The following is a 25918-nucleotide window of genomic DNA, read 5'->3' on the forward strand; positions in this document are numbered from 1 at the left end:
CTTCTAGTCTGGAAAAAAAAAATCTATAGGATTTTATAACAACTCGAAGGTATCCTAAAAAGAATGCCTGTTAACATAACAGATCTTGTAGCAGGATAACATAGCAGATCCTGTTAACATAACAAAAGTTATTTTTCAATATTTTAAAATGCCAAGTAGTAGCCCTCTTGTTTGAGGTAAGGCTGAAATTCTATTAAACCATCATCTTGAGAGGCCCTTGGACTCCCTGGAAAAATATGATCTATGTCTAAGTGGCTTTAATCGTTTCAATAGACTAAGAGGTACTCCAACTACAGTGGGAGGGATTGTGTTTTAGAATCACCCTGAGTGATGTCAACCCTTCTATGAATCCATGAAGTTCAGTTTCTTATGTAATATAAGACAATGGCTGGCCTCTGAAGGACAGAACTGACAAAAGGCTGTGGGATGGTGAGCTCACAAAGAGAGGCAGACCACAAGAATACATTTTAGTATTTTCTTTGGCAACTGGTAAGTCCCACCATAGCATTCATTTTAAATTGTGGGTTACAACCCATTAGAGGATGACAAAATCAAGTCCATGGGTCTCAATCAGCACTTTTACTTTTATTACTTTAGTGAAATAGAACATGATAGAAGAGAAAACAGAATCTACTACACATAGCAAGGGTAAATACTATTCTGTGAAACTTTCATCTCAGTTAAATGTGTGGGTGAGATATAAATATATTTCTTACCTTAGTCACCCTAAAGAACTCAAGCATAGGGCTAGGGACACAACCATGCAGAAAGAGCGGGGAGACAGACACTCTGGGTCGAGACGACGAGTTTTAATGACACAGCCAACACCCACAATCACACTTGGCTCTTTAGACAACTTCATCTTTGGGACTTGATACAAAGTAAACCAACATGCGGGGCATGTGAGTGACATGGGCAATACTCCTGCTTCCAGCGAGGGGTCAAGACGTTTACGTATTTCATTATCAAAATACCTTTTTATTCTTCTCAAATAAAAACCTGAATTTGCTCTGACCTCCAAAATGGCTCTAATCCCAGCCCCCTATTTCTTTTCAAGAGATGTTCTTTTCCCGTGGGGCCAGTTTAAACAGAAGCCACTTCACCGGAGTAGCCTTTTCTGTCCCTCAAGTAGTCTCTAATCTAGTTGTGATGTTTACAACCAGGTCTGCGCAGGCAGGGAACACATGAAACAGAGGACCGCTTTGGTGGTGCAGGTTTGAATGCTGTTTCTTCACTGGATTTTGGTGACTGCTTCATGGATGGAGGTGGCCACGTACTCTAGATTTTTGGTGGTTAAGCCACACATGTTGATCCGACCACTTGGCAACAGATAGATGTGCTTTTCATTGACCAGATACTCAACCTGCTTGGCTGTTGAAAACCAAAAAAGACATATAATCAGAGCAGAAGGAATCCTTTAAGCAGTGGAGGTCCAAAGAGTCCATTATAGTGACAATTTCCTTCTTTCCCCTTTCACAGAGAAGCAAAACAATAGGAGTTATTTTTTTAGTTTGACACAGCAAGAAGTAACGCTCAACAGATTCTGGAAACTACTCTCATGAGCTAAGTTTCTAATCCCCAGAAAGCTTAACATGGTTTTTCCTGATGGGAGTTTTAATCTGGGACTACCTGTCCATCAAACGTTGGAGGGTACATTCACCGGGACAGCCCATCAACCCAACCAAACCCACAGACCCAAGACCAACCCACTGATATGAAAAACTGTTGAGACTCACTCCATTTCTTTCTTTCTTCAACTGCATTTGCTTAACTGAGCACCTGGAGCAACTACCCTTTGACACGTCATTCCCACAGCACACTGGACAAGGCCCTGAGGTGAGAGCTACTGGAGAAATGTTGTGTATGTGAACTCGCAGGCCGAAAACAGCAGCGACCTCTCAGACCTGGCGCAACTCAACTGTCACTCACACACACGCAGGAGGGCTTTCCCCTGAGTCTGCAGCAACGCTTGTGGGCAAAATGGGAAGGGACTGTCTGTACTTCCTTTCTGCCATAATCTCTAGAGCTTTTTTGATTTATTGTAAGGCCATTTTGTGGATTTTAGGTGACGTTTTTCCCCTTAAGTAATGAGCACCCTTAAGACACCATCAGTTTGACACAACAGGATAATATTAAAAGCTATAGACTTAATGTGTCCCCGCACAAAATTCATTGTTGAAGCCCTAACCCCCAGTGTGATGGTATTAGGATGTGGAGTCAGGTTTAGATGAGGTCATGAGGGTAAGCACGTATGATGGGAGCAGTGACCTTCTAAGAGGAGACCAGAGAGCCCACTCACGGACGAGCTCCCTCTCTCTCCCCTTCTCTCCATCCCTCCTCCACCCCACGTGAGGACACAGCAAGAAGACAGCCATTTACAAGCTAGGAAGAGAATCCCCACCAGAACCTGATGGTGCTGGCACTCTGAGCTCAGATTTCCCAGTCTCCAGATCTGTGAGATAAACCTCTGGTGTTTAAAGCACCTAGTCTACGGCATTTTGCTACAGCAGCCCAAGCAGACTAACGTGGTAATAAAATCATAATCATTAGAGGAGCAAACACTTTGTGCCAGGCAGTGATCCAATCACTTTATATTAGCTCAGTTATCACCCCCTTTTACAGATGGCATAGATGGAAGCTACGTGACCTTCCCAAGGCCACACAGCTTTTCACTGGATCTGGAATTTTGAGAAAAGCACTGTAACTCCCAACAGAGTATACCTGTTAAGCCCATGCCCCAGAGGGAGATATGGATACAGGACTTCCACCTTCATTTTTTAAATAGAAACGAAACTCCTCTACTTTTGTGGGGGAGGGGAGTACCACACTTGAGAAGTGAGTAAAACTTAGGGACTCCTTCCCTAGAAAAAGGGTAACATACACATACACAATTTTTAAAGTATCATCTCAGGATGAAAGCCCCTGTTCTGACAGATAAAATGTAGTAAAGGAAGCTCTGCAACACAAGAACTGCAAAAACCAGGTGGTGTGCACAGGAAGTTAACTGTACAATTCCTCCAACTTTTCTGTACGTTTAAAATTTTTCCTAAGAAAATGTTGGGAGCAAATAAAAACCCTTCTCTTTTTTTATTCAAAGGGAGGGGTGGGTAAATGATGCCAAGCTCTAAATATATAGCTTTATGTTATAAGCCCACATCCATTCTCACTATTTTCCAATCCATAATGAAACTAAGTCCCTACTCTGGACAGCAGGACAGTATGGATATTTTATGGGAAGACATCTCCACCTTGTGAGCTTTCAGTATATTACTACTAAGCCATTTCCATTTTACTACTACTACTATCATTTCCATTACACTTAATACCTTAAAAATTGTATAAGGATGATTTTCCTTAGTCCAGTACACTAACTCTCCACACCAAGATGGTGAGGACACCCAAGGGTAACTAAGCTATCCGCTTACTTTCTTACGTAGCCTCATTTTACCCAAAGTATCTCTGTGGGTCTACAATATGTAATCTCTACCACCTTTCTTTTGTTTTTTTCTGAGCCCATTTCAAACAGGCACACTGACGGCCCTGGTTTATAGGACCTCCCAGCACCTCTGATGGTCCACTTACTACCCAAAAGCATATATCTGTCTCTAGAGCCACTCGGACACAAGTGCCATGCCGAGGTCATATGTGCACCATGTGAATAGGGGCTTAACTTGATATGCTTGGGAATAATTTACTGAATGAACGCGTCCTCTCTCATCAGGCGGGATGGTCCATCACTGATATGCTCCACTGATGGTTGACCAAGATCATGCAAGGCTGCCTACTAGACTTTCAATCGGCTTTTAATTCCAACTACAAATCTAAGTTCTTTTTTATGAAGAGAAAATGTTATAACCTAGGCAATGCTTGGAGACTAGGAAAGACTTGTTAAGAAATTAAGTCCCTGGAAAAATCATATGTAATATTTATACTTAAGATTAAGGACAAGCCAAAAGGTGCTTGAGCATTTATAAAAGATGTTTCATAAATCAAGCTTCCAAGGTACAAATCCTATTACTTCCCAGTCATCCCTGAGCCACTTTCCGAGCCCACCAAAATGAAGATATCTGAGTTATGGTCAGGACAGTGGGCCAAAACAATGCTCTTCTGAAACCCCAGGGGTCCAGGAGATGGGGGGACACACTGAGAAAATCAAACTTGTTCCAGTCCAAAGTCATGGCTGACCAAGTGGGCGACAGCTCAGGGAGCCAAGCCCAAGAACACTGACTGTGAGGAGTGCTGTGTCCAGTGGTGAGCATTCTAGGTGGTGGGGCCACTTACGGTTCAACCCGGTGAAGCTGAACATTCCAATCTGTTCTGTGATGTGGTTCCAGGTTCCTGGGGTCTTGAGGGCTTCCAATCGTGCCCTGAGCTCAGATCTCATGGTCAGAATGCGGTCTGCCATTGTCTTCACGTTACCTGTCCTGAGTGGACAGCAATATGAATACCAACCCAGGCAGCAGAGATGGCACACAAATACGTAAAAATTTTTTAAATGTAATCTAACCTATAAGCTAAAAATGGAGTCACAACTTTATCTTTTATGGTATGCTGATGCCTAGATGGGTGGATGAGGAGATCAGAGAGATGGACTTACTAGACAGAAGGGAAGGACTATATTCATTGATGGAGTTTATGGCTAGTCTTGGGTAGACTGGCTGTAATACCACTTATGTTTTAACTCACACTTAGCAAGCTGCTGCTCGAAACAGAATAATGTATTTTATCAGGCCTAATTAAGTAGAGTTTGCAGATTCAGCTACTACACAAAAATTACTCTGCTTCAAAATAGGATAAAATACATATAAATTAGATAAGAATGAAGAGCCCCCAAACTGTTGCGCTAACTTCATTCTATTCTAACATAAATTCCTCCCTGTATTTCCTGACTTTAAGAGGAGAAAGCCTGGAAGATGGGAGAGGAGAGGAAACTCCCATTCACCCAAGGCCTCCTTCCTACATTCCCGATTTTGTGTTACACACACATATAGGTGCCAGCCCTATTTTAGAGAAATAACTGACACTCAAAGAGGCTCAAGGAGTTTTGTCCTGCCTCTGCCAAGGTAAAAGGAAGAGACGGTGAGATGTAACGGAACAATCTCTGTTCTGCATCCCACCCCTCACCTATCGGGCGTGAGCCCCTTACCATTCATTAAAGAGCTCAGGATCAGACAGGGTACGTGCCACGATCCGTGCTCCCTGAGCCGGGGGATTGGACCATGTGATTCGCACAATCTTCTCCATCTGGGAAAGGACCCGCAGGATGCTATCTGGTTCTTTGGCAACCACAGTCAGATTCCCCACGCGCTCATCTAAAAAGAAGGGCAGGAGTCAGTCCTGGGGCTCCGGTGGGGGTGGGGCCGGGGTAGCTGGGCTGTAACGCAGGAGAGCACTCACTGTAGAGCCCGAAGTTTTTGGAGAAGGACTGGGCACAGAAGAGCTCGAACCCTTCAGACACAAAATAGCGAATGGCCCAGGCGTCTTTCTCCAGGTTGCCAGATGCGAAGCCCTGATAGGCCGAGTCAAAGAAGGGGAACAGAAACCGGCGCTGCGAGGAAGGAAAGCGAGTCAGGGCAGGAAATGCTCCTGGAACCGACCTCAGACACAGGCCTTCCTTCCCCAACTGGTGCCTGGAAGGAATGTTTCATTCTGTCCGTTCCTCCTACATCTTTCCTTTCTGTATCCAACTCCACTTTATGTCTGTTTCTCTGTTCACCTAAATACCAACCAACAAATCTAATGACATCAGTAAAGCTCATTTCTTTAAGTATATAGTCCTAGAGTGTCATGATGCTACTTTGCCAACAGGGCACAACTGATCACGTCACTCCAGGATATCAAAGGTTTCCAGGGGCTCCCCACCGCCCTCAGAATCAAGCCTGAGGCTTCAGCACAGGGCCTGGCCTGTCACTCACCTCCTCCCCTGGAACTCTAGCCCATACCAAGAATTACTTTCTCTTCCTTAAATAGACCAAGACCTCTGTCTTGGGCTTTTGACAGTGTTCTTCCCCCTGTAGGAAACTTTCCTTCCCTGTCAGCCCCAACCTGTCCTCATCCTTCAAAGGCTAAACAGGGAAACCATTTCTTCCAGGAAGGCTTCTTCTGCTACCACCAGCCCTCCCAAAATACACGTATTCCCCAAAGTCTGGGATATGAGCCTCCACGGCACCCCATCAACACAGCTATCTCCCCAAACAGGCCATACTCTCTGAAGGAAGGACCACTTCTGCTTTGTTCACTATTGTACCCCCTTGGCACCTGGTACATAACAGTTTATCAAGAAGCATTCTTTAAACACACTAGTGAACACACACACACACCCTGAGCTAGAAATTCCAATGTAGAAAGTTATCCCAAAGAAATCATAAAAAGGTTTATTACATATATTGTTCACAAGAATAAGAAACCTGGGCTCTAAACAACCATCAACTGATTCAATCAATGTGTAATGTGACATACTTAAAGCATGTAAAACTACACTAAAAAAATTAAAAAAGAAAAGAGCCTGACATTCTGTATACCAGAATGTATATCAGTGGCTTTCTTTGGGTAATAGAATTTACAGTTAATACTTTCTTCTTTGGGCTTTTCTCCATTTTCCAGATTCTTCAGTAAATAGGTACTTCTTTTGACTATATCAACTGTTAATACACACCACTATTAGAGTGGCTCTGCAAAGGCAGTTACCTTCATGACGGAGGCGATCTGCTTCCACTGCTCCGGAGTCGGGTCAGTCCCAGTTGGGTTGTGCGCGCAGGCGTGGAGGACAAAGATGGAGAACTCAGGAGCTTTCTGGGGAGAAGGAAGCCGCGTCAGCTCTGACACCAGCAGGGACACGGTGGGGCAGACTCAGGGGCACCAGGACAGGCACTCCCTCCTCACGTGCCATTTCAGAAAAAAGCACCTAGCTTGGGGAGGATGTCTCAGACTCTCTCACTTATCAACTGCTCCAAAGACTCCCCCACTCTGCCCGCAACCTTGGCATTCTCTCCACTTTTTCTCTTCTAATCACCCACCTCCAAATCATTCAGGAAACCCTGGAGGTCTAGTCCTCTCTTCGCTGCATCCCAATAGTGATAGGACCGAATGTCTTTAAATCCAGCAGCAATAAAGACACCATTGTGATTCTCTGCAAGCAAAGGGATAAAACATTAAATGTTTTACAAACACTAGGAGGCATAAATGCAAAGGACACAGGCAGCTTCCAGGGCCCTCACAGGCTCCACGTCCACTGGGGGACATAGAGGTGAGAGGTTAAGATTGAGAGGAATGACTGACTGTAACCAAGAACAAGTTCAACCAGTTGTCGTCATGCTGATTTACATCCTACTACAGAGGGATCTCCCTCCTCCAGGAAGGGTCAACATTCACTAAAACACAAGTTCACCAAGAGTCTTGGGAAAAAGTATTGCCAATCTGAACTTAAGCATCAGGTTACCCATATACTGCCATAATCCACTGCTCAAGCCATTCACTGTTAGTTGATCCAGCGTTGGGATACATTTTCAGTGTAAGCAGTGAGACTCATAATTCCCCTGGCTCCTCTGTTTCTCCTCCCACTACAGCTATAGGAACTCACCCCAGGTTGGCGAGGATACATAGACGGGCGTGTCCTTGTTGTTTGTTCCATTGTACCAGCGCGCTAAGAACTCAGCTCCGATTCGAAGTGCACCTGTTCCCCCCAAGCACTGCACACCTCCTACCTGAAAGAGAAACAGCAGGGTTGCTGGTCATTTAAGCGTGAGGTCAGATAACATCAGGGAAAATACAGTAATGATGAGCACTTCCTTAAATGCGTTCTCTCTATAAAATGTCATTAAGTACATGAAGAAGTATTATTTGCCCGTGTTTACAAATAAGAAAACTAAGGCTAAGCTACTTTGGCCACCTGATGGGAAAAGCCGACTCATTAGAAAAGACCCTGATGCTGGGAAAGATTGAGGGCAGGAGGAAAAGGGGATGACAGAGGATGAGATGGTTGGATGGCATCACCGACTCAATGGACATGAGTTAGGGCAAACTCCGGGAGATAGTGAAGGACTGGGAAGCCTGGCGTGCTGTAGAGCATGGGGTTGGAAGGAGTCGGACATGACTGATCTACTGAACAACAAGAAAGGCTAAGAAGTGAATCACTCTCCTCAGAGTTACCAGTGACTGAGCAGAAAGGCCAGGTCTTCACCCAGAAAGTCTACAAGTCTGACTCCCAAGGGAGCATCCCTCTGAACACAGAGGTAGAGGTCATACCTAGGCCACATTAAGTGTGCCCTTCAAGGCAAACTCATTCCTTCGCACCCATCCCAAGATCAAAACTGCCCTCCAACAGTAGCCTGTAAAATAATGTTCTGAGCTTGCCATCAACATCAATCTGCAACGCCCCTTCTCATTACTATAATGAAGGCTTATCAATCCTTAGAAATGTCCTCACAGAACAAAGGTGCTATGTAAACACTACTTTTCTCTCCTCAGGCTTCCTCTCATCATAGAATGGCCTCAATAGAGCAATAATTAAAGTCCTATATTTTGCCTTTTACAAAATACCTTCGCACACATGGGCTTCCTCGATAGCTCAGTTGGTAAAGAATCAGCCTGCAATGCAGGAGACCCCGGTTCGATTCCTGGGTCGGGAAGATCTGCTGGAGAAGGGATAGGCTACCCACTCCATCATTCCTGGGCTTCCCTGATGGCTCAGTGGGTAAAGAATCCACCTGAAAAGTGGGAGACCTGGGTTCGATCCCTGGGTTGAGCAGATCCCCTGGAGAAGGAAAAGGCTACCCACTCCAGTGTTCTGGCCTAGAGAATTCCATGGACTATACAGTCCATGGGGTCACAAAGAGTCGTACATGACTGAGCGACTTTCACTTCACACATATACTTATTTGACCTTCACACAGCCCTATAAAATGAGTACTAGATCCCCAATTTATACATGAGGAAACTGATTCCAAGAAGTGGTTTGCCATAGGATTTATAGCTGGTGAGCAGCAGAGCTAGGCATACTTCCAGATCACCTCACTCTACATCTAGTCATGAGGCCCTACTTCTGTCGTTCTTGTCTGAACATCTTTAATCCTGCCCTTTCACAATTCTAACTAGAGACATGTCATAAGTTACATATTGTTTAAATGTCTAAAGAAGAAAAGAGAGAAAAAGATCACATAAGGAAGTCTATCGAAAAAGAAGTTCATATACCAATGTAATAACAGCGACAACCTCTGGGGAGGGAGCTAGGATGTGGGAATAGTGGTCAAAGGGACTTTTGCCTAATCTGTGTTTTGGTTTTTTTTTAAAAAAGATAAGGAGAATCTATTCATGCGTTAATTGGAAATTTTTTAATAACCAAAAAATATATATTTAGATGTCTGCAATTTGCTGTAAAATAATTCCACTTTGGTGACCAAACACAAATCATTGTTGAAGATAGCTGATGGATCCATGGGGGTTTGTTCATTACATTGTTTTATCTACTTTTATATATGTTTGAAATTTTCCACAAAAAAAGGAAAAAAACAAATCTTTGTAGATAAAGAAAGAAAGCTTCCAAAATCTTTAAAAAACTAGCATAACACCAATGTGAAAAGATGACAAAGCAAAAAAGAGAGCTCTCTTTAATGAATATGGATATTAATTTCCCAAATAAATATTAATAAACACTATGCGTCCAACAGAACATTTAAAAATACCCCTCAGTCAAGTGAGTTATCCCTTGAATGTGTGATTATTAACAAATACAGGAGTGAGTCAGTTTTCCTAGGCCTCTCCCATGTACATGTGTTACTAAACTTTGAGTCTCTCATGTTCAAAAAAAAAGAGAAAAGAAATATAAAGTTTGTTATACTGCTAGATAAAGAAAATGATCACCAAATGACCATCATAACAGGAGAGAAAAATAGAGCTATTTCTGATATAAATGCTCAGTAAAACAAGAACCAATGGAGACATCCTAAAAACAACTTGAAAAAATTTTGATTCAGCCACAAGTCATGAGGAATACTGAATCATGAGCAGAAATCCCCTTTAAGCTCGGAACCATGCAATGACACCAACTGTCGCTCCTATTCCCCACTGCTTTATTTTTATTCAGAGATTTGAGCATCTGTGAGAGAACACTGAAACATGAAACAGAAACGAGACTGACATTCAGGGAAACAAGGCATGGAGCAGGCGTCCAACGCAAGGAGAAGCAAAGGCTGTGGCCTGGAATGGAAAGGGTCAGTGCACATCCGAGGTGGTTCTTCATAGTAGTCGCCCCCACCCCCGCCCCTGAACACCAGTATTCACCTTCACAGTGGGATCTACCTTGATTTCTTGTGCAAATGGCTACCAAGGGTCATGTAACCCAAATGTACATTTCTTTTTCATGGATTTCTCATCAACTAAGTTGAATGTCAACTTTATTCCTTATTTCATATTTCAAACACCTCAGCACTTTGTATGTTATTTCCTATACAAATGAGCAAGGTTTCCCTTGAATAGGGTTTTTAAGTTACCATGGATATGTGACAGGTGCATGTGGATATCAGTGAAGACATTCTCAGGCATAGGTTTTATTTTCTGTGCTCAGCTTCCAACTCCACCCTTTCTCACTCCAGAAAGCAAATTCTGGAGTTAACTAAAAGAAGTCCGAAAGTCAATTGTTGCTGTTTAGTCGCCAAGCTATGTGCAACTCTTTATAATCCCATGGACTGTAGTCTACCAGGCTCCTCTGTCCATGGTATTTCCCAAGCAAGAATCCTGGAGTGGGTTGCCATTTCCTTCTCCAGGGGATCTTCCCAACCCAGGGATCAAACCCATGACTCCTGCTTGGCAGGTGGATTCTTTACCACTGAGCCACCTGGGCTTTCCTAGAAAGTGAGTACACTAGATTAAAAACATTTGGAAGAGATAAACCCACTTCACTAACATTAACCAATTCTTGACATTCATGATGTATATGACAGTGACATATCAAATTCTCAAGAAATTATCATTCTCTCTAAAAATATATTGTACACTAGATGAATTCAGTGAAACACAAGTTGCTCTAAACTATCAACAACTAGCAGGAACAAACTTTGGGTGAATCAATAATATGTCAATTTGATCATTCTGTGAACTGATTTTTGGCAAATTGATCTAAAGCCCAAGAAAGTCTTGTATTTGGGATGAAGGAAAAAACCATAATAGCAAAGAAAATAAATGCAAACTTCAAAGGGAGCAGGCAAAGGGGCCTGGGTGGCTGAACAGGGGTATCCAGAACAAGAGAAATACAGTTAAGACTTGGCAGAAAACTATGCCAGTAGATAATCTGTATTCCCAACTTAGCCACACTGCCAGAAGGAATCCCCACTTGGCTCTAAACACCTATTCAAGGTCACGATTTGCTGATGTAATGACTTCCCTGGGAGGAACAGGACAGCCATTTAGGAGCCACTTGTAGGCAAGGCTATGATGTGTTGATCTGGGTGCCCCCAGTTCGTTGGGCAGTATCCGGCATGTGGCACTAAATAAACATGGACTGAACTAGATGAAGAAAAAGAGCCCCTGATGCTGGGAAAGACCGAGGACAGAAGGAGAAGAGGGCGTCAGAGGATGAGATGGCTGGATGGCATTACCGAAGCAATGGACATGAACTTGGGCAAACTTCAGGAGATGGTGAGGGACCAGGAGGCCTAGCGCACTGCAGGCCATGGGGTCGCAAAAAGTCGGACATGACTGGGTGACTAAACAATAACAAGGTGAGAGCCACAGAGAAAACCCCAAATCTCCAAAAGGCAATGGTCCAAGCCAGGAAACTGTGATGCCATCCCATGGTTCACAAGACCTCCTACCCGCAGGGGCCCAGTAATTTCAGAAGCTGAAATGTTTATCAGCTGAGATGTCTGGTTTCTAAGATCTGAAGATGGAAAAGCAGTAGAAGGCGGTGATGTGTCTAGAAAACAGGGCTCCTCAAAATGGTTAATGGACATGGTAATGTGAAATCTTGAGAAAAGTCTAAGAAAAGAGATGATTACTGTTTCTTTTCTGGTTCATTCTTTCATTCACGCCTCAACTCCTACAAGTTTTGGCTCCAATGTCATTTCTATTTCTACCACAACCACCCTAGTTAAACTTTCACTCCAACCCTCAGAACTCCTAATACACCTTCCCCTGCCCCATTTTTCTTTTTTTAGCATTTATCATCTTGCAATATACTATACTGTGCTCCTAGTTATTATGTTTAGTCTTGGTTTCTCCCCACAAAACTGTAAGCCAGGCAGAGACCTTGGGGTGTTTTGGTCACCACTGTGCTCCAGCATCTAGAACAGTGCCTAGTGGTGAGCACTCATCTGTTAACTGAGCAAATGAGGCAACTCAAACATCTGAGGTCTCTGAGGTGCCAGGCTAGGAGCTAAGTGCTGAAGATCTGCGAGATCAACAAATAAGCCATCAGTCCTACCCTGGAAGAAGGTAGGGTCTGTGGGAGGGACAGGCTTACAGAACTGTACATTAAATCCAGAAAGCACTGCTATTTCCCCAGCGATGCAGTCCTGTGATGACTCAGAGCACTCAAACAGCTAGCTCCACCTGAGAGAGCTCAAGATTCAACATGGAAATAACCCTTGAGGAGGCCCTGAAGGACTTGGAGGTGGGACTGGAGAGTCAGAAGTGAAGGAGGCACTCCCAGCAGAGGGAACAGCTGAGGCAAAAGTGCCAAGTCATGGCAGGGCCCAAAGGGTCTAGAAAACCGCAGGCTCTTCGGACGGCAGGACCTGAGAACAAGAGTAACTAACTAGAAGAACAGGATGAAGCCTGGCTACAAAACACGCAGCATGCCCAGGGCAAAGTCTGCATTTCACCATTTCACCCTGTAGATAATAGAGGAGACACTGTGTGTATGACAGGGGAAGCAGGTGACAGGATTAGCTTTTTTTTTTTTTTTTTTTGCTGAGGAAGATCATTCTAGCTGCACTGTGCATTATACACTAGAATGGGGAAGAGACTAGAGGCCAGAGGCTATTATGAGAATCCAATCGGATGACAATGGGCTGAACAAGATAGTCACCTGGGGGAGGTGCAGGGAAAGAGGAAGTACTCAGAACTCAGTATCAATGGGTACCTAGGGTGTTGGAGATGCCAAGAGGGTACCCTAAACCATTACAAAAAATAAGAAGAGAGTAAAAGTCTTCAAATATTTACAGACTGCCATTCAAAGTTGTTCTATGATCAAAAACACAACACAGGATGAACTAGACTAACAGGAAGGGCTCTGTTCACCAGCAACAGCCCTGAGTATTAAGCGAGGAAAATGGGGAACATTGGGCAGGGGAACAAGCATCTATCTTCCAGCATAGTTAACAAGCATGTAAGAAATGTACAGTCTTAGAGGAAGAAGCTTACCAACACAGAATCTCTATTTTCACTTGTTAACAATAGAGTTTAAACTAATTTATCAACAATGTCTCAGAAGATCACCCCCAGTTACCAAAGTTCCCCATTTTCAAACTTCATCAGGACTCTCTTCCTCCATGGAAACCCTGGATTTTCAGAGCAACTTCCCAATGCTAACCATAATCTCTACCATTTCTATCCTATTTCTATCAGTATTCCTTCACAGTCTCGCATGCCAATCCAGATAAAACCCTAATCAAGTTAATTATTGATACTTACCTAATCATTAATCTGAATTCCAAGATCTTCATCCAGAGCCTCCCTGCCTCCTGACATACCTGCTGCTGCTGCTGCTAAGTCACTTCAGTCGTGTCCGACTCTGTGTGACCCCATAGAGGGCAGCCCATCAGGCTCCCCTGTCCCTGGGATTCTCCAGGCAAGAACACTGGAGTGGGTTGCCATTTCCTTCTCCAATGTGTGAAAGTGAAAAGGGAAAGTGAAGTCGCTCAGTCATGTCTGACTCGTAGCGACCCCATGGACTGCAGCCTACCAGGCTCCTCCGTCCATGGGATTTTCTAGGCAAGACTACTGGAGTGGCTTGCCATTGCCTTCTCCGCCTGACATACCTAAGAGTGTGCAAAGTTCATTTCACCCTGCCATGTGCTTATCAGGGCGTGTGGGTAACAGCATGAGAATAAATCAGTGACTCCAGGACATGGTCCCTTTCACACATGAAGCCTGCTCCAATGGCCTGACACTGACCCAGGAGAGCAATAGGGCAGCTGGTTTAAATTGCACAACACCTAATTGGACTATTGCAAAAACCTGAGCTCGTCCCCCTCCTGCACTCCAGCCAGGTCTATCTTCTTCAAATACCCTTACTGGGGTATTTAACTCCTCTGAGCAAACCTTCAAGGGGCTTCCCCTGCTCTGGCCGCCAAATCAGCCTGCCTTATCTATCCAACGTGTTCCCAGCTCTACTCAGGTAGGTGTTTTTACAACCTAGACCTGCTTCGGAGAAGGCAATGGCACCCCACTCCAGTACTCTTGCCTGGAAAATCCCATGGACGGAGGAGCCTGGTAGGCTGCAGTCCATGGGGTTGCTAAGAGTCAGACACGACTGAGAGGCTTCACTTTCACTTTTCACTTTCATGCATTGGAGAAGGAAACAGCAACCCACTCTAGTGTTCTTGCCTGGAGAATCCCAGGGACTGGGGAGCCTGGTAGGCTGCTGTCTATGGGGTCGTACACAGCTGGACACGACTGAGGCGACTTAGCAGCAGCAGACCTGCTCACCTCCAACCTTGTCCTTGGACTCCTAGTGTTCTAGACAAATATTTTTTTCTTCCTCTGCACTTTGTGGTTCTCAACCTTGGCTGTCCTTGGGAGTCACACTGAGGAGCTTTCTGAAAATACCCTTGAAGGGAAGGGAATTGGAGGGAAAGGAAATAGAAGGGCAGAGGAGGGTGGTACTGTCCAAGATTTGGATCTAACAGGCCTGGTATGGGATCCTACCACCAGTATGCTTTTAAACCATCCAGGTAATAGAGTCAGAGTACAGAACCAGAATGAGCCCTGGCCTCATTCCCCAAGGTTCAGCTCAAGCCCCACCTCCAGACTCTGCCAGTCTCTCTCTCTGAATTCCTATAACACTGATAATCTCTATCACACTACTTTCTGTCACATACAGCCTCAGGCCAAATGTGTTCTTCCATGTATCTCTAGTTACACATAGACTATGTACCAGGAAGCACTTAAACGAGAGATGCTGAGATCAAGACTAGAAGAATCAAATATTAGAACTGGCAGGATCTTCAGAGAGCATCTAGACTAGTGGCTCTTAAGACTCTGGAGGGCCACAGGCTCCTTCAGAAAATCTGATAAAAGGCATGGAATACACATACACACAGAATTCTAAAATTCAGAATTTTGGGCGTTCAGAGGTCCCTTAAATGATTCCCTAGGCAAATACTCCTTATGGGACCATGAACCATAAACTAGTATTTCTCTAACTCATAGATGAGTCATGGGGCAGGAGGGGCTGCCTTTGGTCAAAAGTAGTGGCAGAGCTGGATCCAGACCCTGATGTCTTGATCATTCCATTAAACTCCCTTGGCTTGGTATTCCCACTGACTGCTTCAAACCCAACAGCTGAAATCTGATCATTTCTTGGGCAAAAGTGAACAACTAAAGAACCTATGCTTTATACAAAAGCATGTTACTTGCACAATCAGGTTCCTGAGGTCACACTCTTTAAACCCTTATTCACTGACAGCTCTATTTTTAACCTCTTTTTACCCTCACAGCTTCTAAAGAGAAAACAGACCCTCACCCAAAACTCACCCGCTTCTCTTGCAGAGCTGGGCTGTCATCCCCAAGGGCTAGACGGGAAGCATAGGTTCGGAACTCCGCCAGGCCCAGGATGGGCAGATACTCATGGTTTATGCTGCTGTCGTTAGCAATCCTCTGCTCCACCTTCCTCACGACTGGTAAAACCCAGGGCTGGCTATCATCGGTGCGATAAGCTAGGACACAAGAAAGAGACATACAATGGGGGAGCCTTAGGCTTGATCCAAGGAAGAGTCTGGAACTGTGAACAGGGGGAGTTCTACCACCTTCCAATCAAAATAGAACTGTGAGGAGAATTAAAGTTTTTTCACCCACTGACTGCCTGCTTTCGGCAGGCACCAGACTAGGTACTGGTCAGGCAGAAGGACAGATGTGATTCCTATCCTTCTGGAAATTACAGCTTTTACCTCCAACAAGTAGAATGATGAAATAAAACTGGGATATGACAGAGCCTGACTGAGTGACAGAGTACACACAAAAGCACTTAGCAAATTAAAAATACCGTACCAATGCTAGCTATGTCAATATTACTAGGGCACTGAGGTCTCTAGGGCCACCGGCCCTACAACCACCTGCTTTCTGCATCTCCCCAAGAGAAGGGTTCGGTGCTACTTCAGATGAACGCCTCACCTGCAAACACTAACACGGAGAAAGAGGGCAGCAGAGGGAGGTCCCGTAAGAACAGAAATGGAACAAATGGCAAGGAGACTCTCTGTGACTGAAGATTCCAGCAACTGGTTACACAATCATCCAACATCCAATTTAAACACATCTTTGTTCTCTTGCTGATTTTTGATAACAGCAAGTGTTTACCAATTTGACTGTTCTTACCACTCACTTCCTCAGCTTCACACTTTCACTGACGTAAGTTTAACTATTTCATAACGTTTAATAGTGATTAAAGCACATTTCTAAGCATTTCTTCTATGCTACAATTATTTTCAGTCTACTCTGGGTTATCCTATCACTGATTTTTTTTTCTCCCTATAGTACCTTATGATCATTCTGAGATTACAGCTTGAGAGGACAGCTGCTTTGGCCTGTATCCAAGCCAGTGACCTCTCTGAGCAGGATTCCTGACAGGAATTTGCTTCTGCTAGAATGTTTAGGTCTCCAATAAGCCTATACTTTGGCAAGGGATGGTGAAACTGACATTTTTAAAATAATTCTTATCTTGATTTCTGCTCAGCCTTAATCCCTGATTTTTTCTAATCACTTTTTAGGGTAGTTGATGTTTTTTGAACAACACATGTTGATTGCAGAAAATTTAGAAAAGCCTAGAAACAAAATAATAAACATTATAATTAACACGTAATTCCAGCACTCAGAGATGAGGAATATAAAAATTTTGGTGTATAACCTTCCTAACTTTACATGAGTATATTCTTTTATAAATGATGTATCATTTTTATCTAGAATTTTCAGCATGCTTTTTTCTGCTTGTTAAATGTATATTATGGATATCTTTCATCATCATTAACTACCTAAATCTGTACTGTGTCTATATTCTTTTTAGAGCTGCATAACTGATAAACGCACCATAATTTGTTTAGTCAGTCTCCTGCTGATGGACACTGGAGTTGTTTCCAATCCTTGGCTATGAGAAAACAATTCGTCAGTGAGCCTTGTACATACGCCATCTTCACTCCAGTTCAGTTCAGTCGCTCAGTCGTGTCCGACTCTCCGCGACCCCATGAATCACAGCACGCCAGGCCTCCCTGTCCATCACCAACTCCCGGAGTTCACTCAAACTCACGTCCATCGAGTCGGCAATGCCATCCAGCCATCTCATTCTCTGTCGTCCCCTTCTCCTCCTGCCCCCAATCCCTCCCAGCATCAGTCTTTTCCAGTGAGTCAACTCTTCGCATGAGGTGGCCAAAATATTGCAGTTTCAGCTTTAGCATCAGTCCTTCAATGAACATCCAGGACTGATCTCCTTTAGAATGGACTGGTTGGATCTCCTTGCAAAATGCACGTAAATATAGCTGTAAGAGGCAGGGTTGAAAATGGAAGAATAGGTTGAGAAGTATGTGTATTTGTAGCTTCGTTGTTGTTTTTGAGGGTATACATTAGTTTACTACTTTCAACTGATTTTCATTTACAACACATGGTTGTATGACAAATATGGTTAAGACAACTGACTGGAAGAAACTGGTAGTGATCAATGAAAAGTTAAAAGAATATGGTCCTTTTAAATGCAAATATGTTACCTCTAAGCATACTTTGTATTATCTGTAGCTTTGATAGATATGGCCACCTTGGCTTTTTTATGCGGATTTTATCAGTTTACTTTCCTACCACATGTGTTAGTTGCTCAGTTGTGTCTGAGTCTTTCCGACCCCATAAACTGTAGCCCACCAGGCTCCTCTGTCGATGGCATTCTCCAGGCAAGAATACTGGAATGGGTAGTCATTCCCTTCTCCAGGGGATCTTCCCAAACTAGAAATCAAACCTGGGTCTCCTACATTGCAGGCAGATTCTTATATGGTCTGAGTCACACATTCCTACCATAGGTTAGGGATTTTATCAGTTTACATTTCTACCATTAGTGTATAAGAGTGTCTGCTTCACCACATCCTCAGCCACTGAGTGAATTTTTGCCAATTTAAGAGTGCAAATACTATCTCAGGGTAGTTTAAATTTGCATTTCTCTTAGCATAGAAGTAATTGGGCATTTTTCATACACATGAGCCATTTACAACACAATTTTAGTGGCTAGACAATATTCCTTTCTACATATAATTTAGTACCTATTTGCGTTACTTTTGATTATTTGCTAATATAAACAAGGTAATGGATATTTTTATATCTTTATACACATTCATAAGGGCTTCCTCAGAAAAACTTCTAGATATAAAATTACTAATTCAAAAGTCAAACGACAAATAAGACTTAATAAGATATTTTGATTTTGTGTCTGTCTTCTATTCCATCCACTAACCCTTTCCTCCAGGAATGTGTCATCTGCAAATCTGATAAGCATATCAAGCCAGTAATAAAAATGTGAACAGAGTTCCAGACTGACACAGCCACAAATCAACAACCAGTCTCTGGGGAGGTGAATCTGATGCACAATACAGTCATATCAGTCACATGAGACCCACTGGCCCACCAAACTCCCTCCCTCTCAACAAGTTCAAAAATGCTGCTTTATCAGGCAAGGTTTGGTCTGGTTTTTCAAAGAGATACCAAAATAACTTACTCTCAAGTAATCACCGTCCCTGAAAGAGATCACCCCATCTATGATCACAATGCTACCATTGTTCTAAATATTCCTGGAATTCTTCTCTTGGAATTGGTTTTAGAGGCAACATCTCATTATTTTGCATATTCCTCAATAGTCCCATATTTTCATCCTTTGAACATAAATTTAATCTTTGAAAACAGTACTTGCATTATGCCCAGCAGAGCAGGCTGAATGGACCGAATAATATGAATGGAGCACAGCTATAAAAAGATGGCCCCCTCTGGGGGTCTAACATGCTCTGGAAAAGAAGGTTTCCAGAAGACTTTGGGCAATAGCAGTATATACAGACTACAGCACCGAAGGGATACTATTTAGATGTACAAGAATATGGGTGCTCATAGAAAAACTAATTCTATTATGCTTCCCACCTATGTTTAGAAGATTTCTATTAATATATTATATAATTATGCTACATAGATTTATGTCATTTGTAAATCATGTATTATAAACGACTAAAATATGAAAAATAAAAAGTCCTAGTACGAATGCTCTTACCAGTAACAAACATACTCCGTGCAACTTTAAAAAATCCTGTAATATGACTGCAGGCAGGAAGGCACTGGGTTCATATTGTGACAGAAGAGAAGCTGGCCAATTCACACCTCTGCTTCCTTCTTCACTGTCCAGTTTCCCCCAGATTCAGTTCTAGATTTATTCTCAATGCCTTGTCTAACTGTCCTACTGAATGTCCTAACTGTCCTGCAGTCACTCTCAGTTGATCAGAGCAGTGAGGAAGAGGCATTATCAACAACCACTATTCTTGCTCTGCCAGACGGATTTTATTCCTGTTTGTTGGACTTATAAGCTTCTCATTCATTCTCTGATTCTCTATTTGTTTGACAGGTACTCACTGAATCCACCATGAACCAGGCACTGACTAGAAGCAGCACACAGAGATGAGTAAGATAAAACAAGATACTGTCTGGTCTCCCCCAGGAAACACAGCCTAGAGTCCTTAATTCTCCTGTAAGTGATCAGGGAAGATTTTACAAAAGACAGAGTATGAAAGATGATAAGAGTTTAAAAGACAGGCAAGGAAAGGGGGCATTCCAGACAGGGGGAACACTTGTGCAAGGTCCCAGGGGCTTGGAGAGATGAAGTTTTTAAGGATCTGCTTTTTCGTGGCTTGGAAATAAGATCCATGGAGAAACAGCAAGGAATGGCTCAAGGAGTCTTGGAGTCTCTTCTAAGGAACACTGTCACACTGTCTCAATGGGGAAACCACTGAAAGCATTTAAGTGACATGGACAACTGTACATTTAAACAGAATCATTTGAGTGACATGATGGAAAACAAACTGGAAGGATGACAGAGGTAGATGGCTAAGTAAGGAGGTTTCTGCAATAATCCACAAAGGAAATGATGATGTCCTAAATTAAGGCAGCAGCTGCAGGGATAAACAAAAGGGGAGATACTCACGATAAACTTATGAGGAAAAGAAAAGACAGAACCAAATGACCAAATAAATAGATGCAGAATTGATGAAAGTGTCACCAACGACCTCCAAAGTCTCTCCAGTCTGAATAAAGACTGGTGGGGGTGAGGTGGGAGAGGGGGCAACCAAGTAAGCAGAAGAGCAAAAGAAAAGATGGGGGAGGGTAGAAGTCGCGTGTTGTTCTAAACACACGGAATTTGAGGTGGTGGTACAACATGTCCAGCAAACTGTGGCAAGTATGGGTCCAGCATTCAGGGAAGTGGTACAGGATGGAAAAAAAGATTTTATAATCATAGACATGGATGGTGGCTGAAGCCACAGTCATAACAAGAACTTACTGAATACTTAGTACATACAGGGCACTGTGCTAAACACTTCACCTTTTTCTAAAAACTGTCATTTAATTCTTATAAAAACTCACAAAATAATATTATGATCTCTGTTTTAGGGATCTGGAAACTTTGAGGCCAGAAGTTTCCCCAAGATCACAGGATGGTAAGGGCTAGGCTGCCATATTATTAAGTGCATGGATCCCTGTGCTTTTTCTAATGAGCAAGAGATGTTCAGGGACAGCCTGAAGCCAGCAGGTCCCAGGGGACTGACTGTGCAAGAGGTCTTTGTACCAGCACAACCCCCCAACTCCATGCACCGCTGCCCTCTCCCCAAGGACCAGCTCTTAAGGAGACACACAGGTTTCAGGTGAGTACAACGGTCTCAATTTCCAGAAGAACATGGAAAATTAAGGGATAAAACCATCACCCCCCCCTTCCCTCATCCATCCCCACCCAAGAGCCCATGCACATATGCCTCTTTAAGGCCCCTCTCCAACTAGGGTCCCTGGGAAAGGGCCAGGGGTACTCAGAAACACTTGATACAGCACATCTCACCCACAATTTTATTTGAAAATGCTAGGAAACCACACTAAAAACAACAAATATAAAAGCAAGCACAGTTTATCTGGAACAAAAGAAAGTTTACATGATAAACGGACTGGAGTCTGTGAAGAAATGTCTCGTTTCAGGCTGCATCAGGCTAGATGCATATTTCCCCTGCCCTTAAAGTTACTGTCTGAAACTTAGCATCATATTCAACACTGGAAAATATGATGCTCTGCTCTGTTGCTACACAGAAATTATACAAATAGTAACAGCAAGAAGAAAATTTGTGGGGAAACTATCTGCAAGTGGAATGAGCTAATGGGATTATAGTTGCAGCTTATTTTAAATGCCCAGCATCACTAGAACTTGAGCTGGATAACTTCCATTAGGCTTTATCTTAACTGAGAAAGAAAAAAAAAAGCATCTTCCCCAAAGTCAGCGAGCTTAATTACATTTCCTTCACAAAGGACATACTTTGGGATGTGTATAAACAGAGCCAGGACATAAGAAAGCCATAAAGAGACTTTTCACAATGCTATACTTTAATGAGACCCTTATCGGAACACTTACCATCCACAAAAACACAATGGGTCACAGTAATCAATAAAAATAACATTTATGTAGCACTTTTAATTTATATGTCACATTTCACATGTAACTGTTTACTTCAAAGTCATCTCATTAGACCAGTAACATTATTATCCTATACTACAGTCATGTAACATGCTTGTGAATTTGAGAGTAGAATTTTAGAGAAAGGTCATTCCTTTCTGGCTCCTCACTTAATAGACTGAGTCCTGCCCGGGATGTTAAATAACACTCCCAAGGTCACATCACTGGACTACAGGCCCAGGCCTGTACCCAAGGCTTCTCACTCTTCCCACTACAGTGCACTGGCTCCCTCTGGACCACCTGAAGCTGCCCAAAATAGAGAAGGGGACAGAGACCCAGGTACCTGCCATGGCCTGTAATCCCAGCTTTCCCACTTACAGCCTATGGCCTGGGCCAAAATGTTTCATCAATCTGGGCTTCAGTTTTCTTACCTCTAAAACAGTAATAAACAACCCTCCAGAGTCATCCTGAGCACTCAATGTGATTAACGGCTTAAGTCATTTGTTTGTAATAAAGAGAAAGAATCCCTCAGTTCTCACATGACAAAGGCACTTTCACAGTTAAAGTAACCCCCATCTGGGCCGCAGAATGCACTTCTGAGTCAATCACTTCTGGCCTTAGCTGGCAGGGTGCTTATTTTCTGCATGGGCAATTTATTTCTGAACCAGGGTTATTTCATTTTGCAGTTCTTGAGCTGAAAATTTTTACTCAACCTCTTTTATGCGACCCACCCAAAGAAATGCCAAAACAACCACAGTAATAGCTAGTACTTACATAACTCCTACTTAGGTGCCAGACACTGTTCTAAGCACTTTAAATGCATTTAATCCTCACCAAAAGCCTGTAGGATAGTTCAAAGGTAACCGAGCAAATGAAATCTAAAGTTTTAAAAAGATATATTTAGATTAACATCAATACTAGTTCGTCATGTTATATCCAGCTCTGAAGAAATACTTGGAGGTTCTGGATTGGTTTTAAATTAGGAGCTTGAATAGTGCTCATTCCAATTCAATTCAAGGTCTTTCAATATCACCCCCACTTTGCTGCCTGCTAAAAGCATCACTTTCCCTCTGTGGATGAAACTATATACAACTGGCTTTTTATGCTTTATTATGGAAAACTTCAAATATATACAAAAGTTGTGAGAATAATATAATGGATGCCCATGTACCCATTACCCAGCTTCATTACCTGCTGTTTCATTACCATGTACCCACTACCTGCTTTTTCCTCACCCCTCCCCCATACTCCTTGGTGAAAACTTTAACAGATCCTATGAACAGACATCATTGTGGGACACCTGATTCTGAACCTCCTTCTTGCCACCGCTTCTCGTCTACAAAACACTTCAATTTTTCTTTCTGAAATTTCTAGTCCTTCTACTCTGTCTGTTCCCTAGCACAGAACATGATCCTACTCGTGCTCTTTTCCTTGGCTTGCTTTGTATGTCCTTGGGTAAGTGTCGGTGCGGCTGCAAGCATCCCAACAACGCTGATAGAAACAACAAATTCAGAGACGATTAAGAGTTAAAGGAACTTCAGAGGCATTCCAGTCCAAATATTTTTCTTGGTAGTAATAAAAAAAAGGACCCAATGTTCTCAGCTGTCCAAGGTCCAAGAAAGACACGCAAGAAATGATGACAAGGATGTGTGGAAAGTAAGCTTCTACTGTCCACATTCTTTTCTCTTTTCCACCATCTCTACCCATTCCCACTACAGCCAAAACATTCTTCCCAGATCCCAAGGGAGCATTATCCTGTCTCAGAAGCATTTTAGATCTTTATTATTTCACTTAACACCTGCTGATTTTAATCTCCTTGGGGCTAAAACCAAGCTTCAGTCTTTCCTGAACAAGGAGTGGTAAAAGTACCTGACTGATACCTTGTAGTCACTCAAATATTCACCGACCCAGACCAGAGCTCTGTAGGGCTAAGAGGTCTCCTTTATCCATTCCCCAGTAGCCAGGACTCCAAGCCTATCAGGCTTCTTATTTTTCTCCTTCTCCTTTCAATCCCTGACTGCCCCATTTCTTAAGAGGCGAAAGAATGCAGTGTAATACAAAATGAATACACAATGCAGAATCAGAAAACCTGAGTTTGTGCCTTGACTGCTACACCTATTCTGTGTGTACACAGATACATCTCCCTTTTCCAGGGACTCCATATACAAAGGGCAGGTTGAACTAAGCCTCGGGGATCTTGCCTCGTCTCCAAGCTAGACCTCTGCATCTCCTACGGTCCCCACAGACTGCTCCACTCCCACGCTGCTCACTCTTAGGCACTGCATCCTTACCTCCCACTCCCAGGTTGACCTTGCGGGGGTCCGGATCCTCCCGGAAGTCAGCAGTTAGCTTAAAGACAAGGACCGGCTGGGCCTGAGGAACCTCGGCAAAGATTGATGGAGGCGCCATAGCTAGAAAGCAGGAGTAGGCTGAAAGCTCCCACCCAGCGCCTAGAGCGTCTCGGTCCGGTTCAACCGCGGTGACTGGAGGAGACACTCACCTTCACCTAGCCGGCGGGGGCGGGCCCGCGGCCTCCAATGGTCGAGCCGCGTCCGGAGCTTGGCAACGCGGTTAACCAATCGCGAGCTGCTGACTTAAAAAAAAAAAAAAAAAGGAGAGAAGGGCGGGGATGCTATTAGCCAATCAAAGAAAAGACTCTTATCGGAGTCCGGTAATGATGCAACCAATGCAACGTACGGTGGCTGGGAAGGGACGGGGCTAGAGTTGATTGGCAGAGCATGCTCCTATCGCTGAGACCGTTGGTCCTTGGCTCTCCCCGGGCTGAGGGGAGGAGCCAAGCTGCGTAGCGAGGAGGCGGCCTCCTTGACCTTCAAGAGCCAAGAGGCCAGAGAGAGGTAGCTGACGGGACTTCTGGAGGACTGACCTTCCGGTACCCGCGAAGCTAGTGTTCTTGCTACCAGGCCCGGGAGTACGCACATTCCTGACCCAGACTGGCCCGGCTCGGCTGGCAGCTAAATCCGGCCTCTGCGCACGGCACGTGAGTCCTCGGCGAGGACGTGCAGCTCTGGAGCCCTCGTGGACGACCTTGACCATCTCGATCGGCTGTTTTCCCCAGAGAGAAATATTCGTGGACCACCTGCCTTGGTTTCAGACAGGGGGCCATCCTACTAAAAGAAGTGTCCAGGAATTCTTTTCTGCCACCCTTACAGTTTGAGATTTTTGCTCCCTTTGCCTTACTGAGAAAGCTTGGTCCTAAAGGACCTTCCGGATCCGGGCGCGGCCTCCGACTCCAGCTTTTCTCCCACGCAGGCACTCAGCCACATCTTGCTGTCGTCAGCTGGCCCGTACTCAAACTGTGTCTTCTTTTAGTCAGGCTGTTCCTTCCTCCCCAGCCCCTCTCTTCACCTGTTGACCTTCAAGATCCAGAGAAAATGCCTCTTCCATAAAGCTGTGCTTTAACCCTCACTCTGGTTAAAATCCATCTCTTTCTTATGCTTCTGTATCTTGTTGGCAATATTTTAGAAAACGCCCAGTTAGGAACCCAGCTCTGGAGGCAAACTACTTAGGTTTAGAGTCTAGCCCTACCACTTACCAACTCGGGCAAGTCTAGACAAGTTATTTAACCTCTCCGGTCCTGCTCACTAAATGGGGATTATATGAGTTAATAAATATCAGGTATTTAGTTGCACCTAGTAAGTACTCTCTAAATGTTGGCTATTATCATTGCACATCTGCACACCCTTGGCTAGAGATCTTAATCTGTATTCAATTCAGTTCAGTTCAGTTCAGTTGCTCAGTCGTGTCCGACTCTCCGCGATCCCATGAATCACAGCACGCCGGGCCTCCCTGTCCATCACCAACTCCCGGGGTACACTCAAACTCATGTCCACAGAGTCGGTGATGCCATCCAGCCATCTCATTCCCCGTCGTCCCCTTCCCCTCCGGCCCCCAACCTTTCCCAGCATCAGAGTCTTTTCCAGTGAGTCAACTCGTCGCATGAGGTGGCCAAAGTATTGCAGTTTCAGCTTCAGCATCAGTCCCTCCAATGAATATCCAGGATTGATCTCCTTTAGAATGGACTGGTTGGAT

At 43.9% G+C, this 25918-nt stretch overlaps 1 protein-coding gene across 1 annotated transcript; it reads right to left on the reverse strand.

Moving 5' to 3' along the window:
- Positions 1–564: 564 nt before the first annotated feature.
- On the reverse strand, positions 565–24362 carry GOT1 (glutamic-oxaloacetic transaminase 1). The gene is made up of 9 exons (XM_055424902.2): positions 24160–24362; positions 15691–15872; positions 7580–7703; positions 7017–7129; positions 6688–6792; positions 5398–5548; positions 5147–5312; positions 4282–4424; positions 565–1371 (listed from the first exon to the last, which is right to left on the reverse strand). Exons 1-9 carry the CDS (start codon positions 24275–24277, stop codon positions 1232–1234), a joined length of 1242 nt encoding a protein of 413 aa, XP_055280877.1. The 5' UTR covers positions 24278–24362; the 3' UTR covers positions 565–1231.
- Between the last annotated feature and the right edge of the window lie 1556 nt (positions 24363–25918).

This window comes from Moschus berezovskii, chromosome 12 (genome assembly GCF_049115385.1).
Source record: "Moschus berezovskii isolate FMDL1 chromosome 12, NW_MosBer_1.0, whole genome shotgun sequence".
Classification (NCBI taxonomy): domain Eukaryota; kingdom Metazoa; phylum Chordata; class Mammalia; order Artiodactyla; family Moschidae; genus Moschus; species Moschus berezovskii.